The sequence below is a fragment of the Bactrocera oleae genome, chromosome 6, assembly GCF_042242935.1.
Source record: "Bactrocera oleae isolate idBacOlea1 chromosome 6, idBacOlea1, whole genome shotgun sequence".
Taxonomy (NCBI): Eukaryota; Metazoa; Arthropoda; class Insecta; order Diptera; family Tephritidae; genus Bactrocera; species Bactrocera oleae.
The window spans coordinates 20,391,544-20,398,100 of NC_091540.1; the positions used below are offsets into that span (position 1 = coordinate 20,391,544).

The following is a 6,557-nucleotide window of genomic DNA, read 5'->3' on the forward strand; positions in this document are numbered from 1 at the left end:
TTCTCGTATGCGACAATTATATTAATATCATCCTGGGAGATCTATTTTTGACATTACTACATATTATTAACAGAAACAGATGCTCTATGAGTTTCATTAAGGTACCTCACATACCATCAACAATATGTAAGGAGTAAAGTCAAGGAGATATTAGTTATATTGGCGCTAGGGCAAGTTTTCACTCGATTTTATCCATTTTAGCTACAGAGATGCACCGTTAGGAAAAAAGACGCTCACACAATTTAGTTAAAATAGCTCACATATTGGCCGATATGTAGGATATAAAGTCAACCGGAAATTCGAAAATCTTTCTATCTATGTATATGTGGGCCAAAAAAAAATTAACCTGATTCAATTTTTTTTTTGACAAATAGACAGATTATTATCAGTAAAGGATTCTCTCCATATTTCAATAACATATCTCACACATCGACCAATATTTTCGGTAGAAAGTCAGCTCTGAGGTCTACATTTCTGGTATCTATATTAATCCCGATATAATAATTGGTGCTTGATTTGTATTCAGGAAAGTCAAAATATCAGATAGAATTTAAAGTTGTGTTATATGGAAAGTAGGCGTGGTTGCAGGCCGATTTCAATCATTTTCACACTGTAATATGGGAATGTCAAAGTAGTCCTCTGTACCAAATTCGGGTAAAATCGGTGGAGTAGGTCCAGAGGTATGTGACTTCGCACAATGTGGGCGGTGCCACTCCCGTCGTACAATCCTATCGCTCCTTTAAAGTCCTCTTGTGCCATCCTGGATGTAAAATTTAATGTCTATGACAAATTTAGTTAGTGATTTATCGCACTGTAAGTGGTTTTTAATAAAACCGTTATATGGGAAGTGGGCGCGGTCAGCATCCGATTTCACCTATTTTCACGCTATCGCAAGTGGTGTAGAAATGATTGGTACTGTGCAAAATAAATACATACATAGCTTGAATGGTGTGAGATATACGTATACCTTAAACCTACGAGTATTAGAGGACGGAGCCACGCTCTATTTTCTTGTTAATTTTTAAACCACAGGTGACCCACGTTATTATAATTTGTTGCACCAATTTACAAATTATGACATTTTATAAGTTTTCCATTAATAGCGTTTTGTGGGCGGGGCAGTGGTCCGATTACGTCCATAGACGAACTCGGCCTCCCTTTTTTGGCAAGTACACGTGTAGCAAACTTCATTGAGATAACAATGTTTACTCAAGTTACAGCTTGCACAGACGGACGGACAGACAGTCAGTCACCCGAATTTCAACTGGTCTCTATGTACATAGGTATATATACAAACCTATATCTATCTCGATTAGTTTTAGGTGATGCACGAGCATAAACATGAAACGCTATTTCATTGTATTTTCGCAAAACGTCCGAAACACAGCACGGAAAGACGAGAAAATTTACACAGTTATTAGTTTATTCCTGCAGAAGGACTTAACGGAGGCCTTTATTGCAAAATCACCGTCGATTTTGCTATTACATTCGATGAATGTTGAATAAAACATTACAATATGATTAGATATAGGGCATGTGACGCGCCCTTTTCTGCCCTCCTCCTGCACCATTATACACTATAGCTACTATCTACCCGTTCCCACGACAGTTGGGTCTATGTAACCGGAACGGACCCGGATTTTTATCCTGCCAAGGACTGTCAACTCGGCAGAATTCTGTCGTTACAACAACAACAACATAACTACTATCTATCGCCGGTAAGTTATAGATAAGGCAGGGTGCTGATTTACATTACGCCTCACATATCACTTTACAATTGATTCGTGATAGTATTTTGATCGTAATCGTTGAAGTTTGTGATTGTGTACTTGGAAACTTGTATTATATTCGTCGTGATAAATAAAATAATATAATTTAATTAAATGTTAGTCACAGCAAGGCGTGGGCGAGGTTTCTAGTATGAAATAAAAATGAAGGTTTTATTGGATGTATGAAAAACTTTATTTTTCAATGTTTTTATTGAAGATTATCGCTTCAATTTTTATTTTACATATTTGACTTCTCTCTTGATATTCCGATGCAGCACACAGATTGCAAAACTTAACAAGAAAACAAAAAGAACTAGCATTAAAGCTTATAATGACTCAGAATCGCTCGAACAGCAAATATCGTATCTACAGAATATTTAGGGCGTTGGGACAGGTTTCGGCGGTGGTGTTTCTTTACTCTCCTCTTCTTTTTCCTTGTTCCAATTTTGCAAACCCTTTGGTAATGATGTGTCTTCTTCGAAAGAACCTGTGCCTTCAACGAATTCTTCATATGTAGACTTCTCTTTGAATGGCCGTGGACCCAGCAGTTCAATCATATCATCGCGACTCAAGATTTCATTCTTCAATAGGCGCTCAGCTACTCGGCGGACATCTTCTTTGTGTTTAGTAAGCAATTCTGTGGTGCGTTGATGAGCTTTATGAATAAGAACACGAACTTCATTATCAATCAATTGCGCAGTTTCTTCCGAATAGGGCTTAGTGAAAACAGCATCACCCTGCTGGCCCGCGTCGAAGCTAACTTGACCAACCTTCTCGTTCATGCCGAATCGAACAATTTGGGCGTAAGCACTATCCGTTATCTTTTTCAAGTCATCCTGTGCTCCAGTTGTAATACGATTAAAGAATAACTCCTCCGCAACTCGTCCACCCAGTGTCATGCACATTCTATCAAAAAGTTGTTCCTGTGATAGTAAGTACTGATCTTTAGGCAAATACTGGGCATATCCAAGACCTTTTCCTCGTGGTATAATTGAAACTTTTAACAGTGGATCTGCGTACTCCAAGAACCAACCCGCAACCGCGTGGCCCGCTTCGTGATGTGCTACTGTTTTTTTTTCTTCTGGAGCTAATACATTCGTTTTTTTCTCCATACCCGCTATCACTCGCTCGATCGCTTGTTCAAAATTTTTCATCATAATTGAATCCAAGGAATCACGTGCAGCTATAAGAGCAGCTTCATTGCAAACATTCGCAATGTCCGCGCCGGTAAAGCCAGGTGTCAATGCTGCCATTTTACGAGCAAGATCTTGCTTATCCAAATCAGTCTTTAAAGGACCCAGATGTACCTTAGATTTAAAAAATATATATATTTGTGTGAAATAAATTCAAAGATTAAAAAATAACTCTATTATGATGTATTCAAGTGCTAATATCTAACTTGGTTTCAAGAAGACTGCAATTGTAGATGTTTGCATTTAAAATTTAGCAAGTACATATGTAAGCATACGGTTGGAATTGACAGATTCCCAAGACAGCCGAACTTTATTCGGCCCAGTGCTATTATTTAGGTTAAGGTTGTCTTCACTAGAAAAACTTCTAGCAGCAGGGTTGCTCCGCATCCTTCTGACCCGTGCTGGCATTATGTCCAACCCGAGCCCTTATAAATGTTTCTGCTGCGTTTGCGCCAAAAGGCTTTATCCAAACTCTACCTTATCGGGAGTGGACCACAAGTTATGTTGCCAATGCACTAATGCGACATCACCTCTATGGCCGTGCAAATTGTTCGCGCACTGAGCCTCCACTCTAGTCGAGTGGCCAACAAAGGACTAAGAAGCTTCGACAGGCAGCCTGACTACCAATCTGATCAGCCTACCCTTGAATGTCAGGGTATAGCTATCCGGTCAGGCGATGTCGAGCTCGAAATATTTAATATATACATCCCCTTTGTTAGATGTTGCTCAACAGGATAGCACCCGAACATAGATGCGCTACTTCGTGGTGAAAACCATATGGTACTAGACAACATCGTGATGCGCGTTAATGTTTGGCACTCCTGCCTGTCAAACAATCGTAGGGGGATCGAGCTGGCGGAACATATAGACGACTCGCATCAGACCATCTACCCGAATTTATTTCGATCGAGAAATCTTCCGACTTTTTTTCACCACCAACGAACCCCACTCATCTAACAGCTTTCTCCCTAGGGTCCGACGCCGTCGAAACAGCACGTTTCCTGGACCTACCGTGAGATGACTTCTATGACAATCAACCAGAACCTTACCACACAAGCGTGGATTGGATAACCGCTACAACAAAACCAATAACAGTAACACTAACAGAAATTCATAAGAATTAAATAACACTGAACGAATGAGTATTACACAGAACGTTAGTATAATTAAAAGATAATATTGTACGTTGAAGTATTTCCTTTAATGTCGTTATAGTTACCTTAAAAATGTTGGCACGTCCTTTTATGTCAGGTGCTGGAACAAATATCTGACGATCGAATCTTCCTGGACGCATCAGCGCTTTGTCTAATATATCAACACGGTTAGTCGCAGCTAGCACCACAACATTAGTGGTCGTATTGAAACCGTCCATTTCAACCAGCAATTGATTTAATGTGTTTTCTTGTTCGGAATGTCCACCAAAAGATTTACCACCACGTTTTCGTCCAACCGCGTCAATTTCGTCAATAAACAAAATACAGGGAGCATGTTTTCTAGCCATCGTAAACATATCTCGAACACGTGACGGACCTACACCAACAAACATCTCCAGAAACTCGGATCCGGATACGCTTAAAAAAGGAACATTCGCTTCACCAGCGGTTGCCTTTGCTAACAACGTTTTTCCAGTTCCAGGTGGACCTGTAAGCATAGCACCTTTTGGTATTTTTGCGCCGAGGTCAATATATTGTTGCGGATTTTTTAAGAAGTTCACAAATTCCATAATTTCGATTTTTGCTTCCTCACAACCTGCAACATCCCTGCAAAAGTGCAATATTTTATAAGTACTATGCATTTCATAATTTTTTTTTATATTATTTTTACTTAAAGCGTACGCCAATTTCGTTTGAATTTATAAGTTTCGCTGTGGACTGCATTACGCCCCCGAATAATCCACCGCCTTTTCTTCCACGACCACCGCCCATCATATCAGCTGAGCGTCGCATCATGTAAACCAAAAATCCGATTATAAGGAGTGTTGGCAAAAGACCCGTTAAAGCTGATGCTTCTACTTCCGTGCGGTATATTACAGGAACGTAATTGAGTGGTTCAATACCAAGGTCTGTCTGTGCAGATTCTAAATTTCGTTCAAAAGAGTCTACACTTCCGATGTTAAACCAAAGCACACCACTAGCATCTTGTGAATTTCCTGGAAGTATACGCACGCGAACCCACTTCTTGTTGACCACCTCCAATTTTTCCACCAGACCCTTATTTAGATAGCTGAAGAAATTTGATTAAGCAAATAATCAAACAAAGTAATAATACATACTTATTAACAAACTCCTTCCATGAAATTTCTTTATATCCCATTTCAAAAAATGCTATTGACGCCAGCAATGCAACCGCGCTTAAACCTCCAAAAAGTATCCATTTCTCCCGATCGCCTCCAGAACCTTCTCCTATTGGCCGACCACCGCCTCCACCAGTTCCACGATTTTCTTGTGATCCTTTTGAACTGTTTGTAAACATACCAAAACTCCAATCACTTTTATTTGTTGAAGATGTACTGGAGCTAGTTTCTTTACCAACTGAAGATTTACTCTCTTTCGATTTAGAAGTTTCACTATCAGATCTTTTCTTGTCCACTGACTTGCCTTCTTCAAAGTATTTTTCAAACCCTTTTGGTGGTTTTTTGCAAAAGTATTGCACTTGTTCCAACAAGAATTGTATTACTGGCGTTTGAATAAATTCAGGTGCTCCCATGACATTTCGATTAGAAACTCTCAAATTTAAATTGTTGGTAACATAACTTCTACGAAGGCACCGTTCCATCGCTTTCGCCGATTGAATCAATCTGTGCGCCATTTCTATCTAATGTTATTATACAATCCTTTTTTTTACGCTTTTGATTTACACCTTATAAATTAAATTTATATTCGTAGTTTTCGTTTTTGGTTATCCAACCGTTTGCTGTCCGGTATTTGCCCTTGCCGCACTTTTATTCTGTAACTAAAATATTTCGAAAATTAAAACTTGCCGATACTTAAAAATAATTAATTTGTAGTGTTTTTTTCTTTATTTTACAAAGAATATAGTCTATTTTAAATAGTTTCTATTCAATTTTTCAAGGAATAAACTACCAAATTTTGTCACTAATTTTGAGGTGGTGAAATAAGTCGGCGAACAATACCAAAACCATGTAAAAAAACCAGTGACAGATGACAATGCTGCTTTTTAAAATCTATTACCGAGTGCGTGTTTAAAAACTGTTTGAATATATAATCATGACGAAGCATTTATATATTATTTTATTATAATGTAAAAGTATGATATCAATATATGCAAATAAAAGGGTATAAATAAAAATTACCTTATTATATCAATCAATCTTTGCATCCTTTATAAACGTTTATTTATATTTTATTAGCAGGTATCTTATCGTGTCTAAATATCATCAAATATCCAAGTTTAATGTCGATTAAAACACTGATTAATAAACCAACTCTACTCGAGATTTCTGTTACATTTGTCATGAGATTTTTAAAGCCCAGTTGACAAGTTAATCCAAACTTTTGTGTACGTGTTATTGTTTATCCCTTTCTTGAGCAAAGGACTTAAGAGTTTCACGGTATGTATGAATTAGTTTCTACGC

General features: G+C 38.1%; 1 protein-coding gene across 3 annotated transcripts; it reads right to left on the minus strand.

The window, feature by feature from the left end:
* Positions 1 to 1,938: 1,938 nt before the first annotated feature.
* Afg3l2 (AFG3 like matrix AAA peptidase subunit 2) lies at positions 1,939 to 6,412 on the minus strand. Of its 3 annotated transcripts, none has more exons than XM_014232199.3 (5): positions 6,276 to 6,412; positions 5,235 to 5,914; positions 4,787 to 5,185; positions 4,182 to 4,722; positions 1,939 to 3,076 (listed from the first exon to the last, which is right to left on the minus strand). In XM_014232199.3, the coding sequence occupies exons 2-5, from the start codon at positions 5,768 to 5,770 to the stop codon at positions 2,147 to 2,149; spliced, it is 2,406 nt and encodes an 801-aa protein (XP_014087674.1). In that variant the 5' UTR covers positions 5,771 to 5,914; positions 6,276 to 6,412; the 3' UTR covers positions 1,939 to 2,146. The 3 variants fall into 3 exon arrangements, with proteins under 3 accessions (XP_014087674.1, XP_014087675.1, XP_069967166.1); XM_014232200.3 differs by lacking the exon at positions 6,276 to 6,412 and adding an exon at positions 6,046 to 6,149; XM_070111065.1 differs by lacking the exon at positions 6,276 to 6,412 and having other exon boundaries at positions 5,235 to 6,023.
* Between the last annotated feature and the right edge of the window lie 145 nt (positions 6,413 to 6,557).

Bases quoted from the DNA above. Each gene is read 5' to 3' on its own strand.
- Afg3l2 (XM_014232199.3), bottom strand. From the start codon at position 5,770: ATGGCGCACAGATTGATTCAATCGGCGAAAGCGATGGAACGGTGCCTT. The intron at 5,186-5,234 runs GTATGTATTATT...AAATTTCTTCAG, and splicing joins TGGAAGGAGTTTGTTAATAA to CTATCTAAATAAGGGTCTGG. The intron at 4,723-4,786 runs GTAAAAATAATA...GCACTTTTGCAG, and splicing joins GAAATTGGCGTACGCTTTAA to GGATGTTGCAGGTTGTGAGG.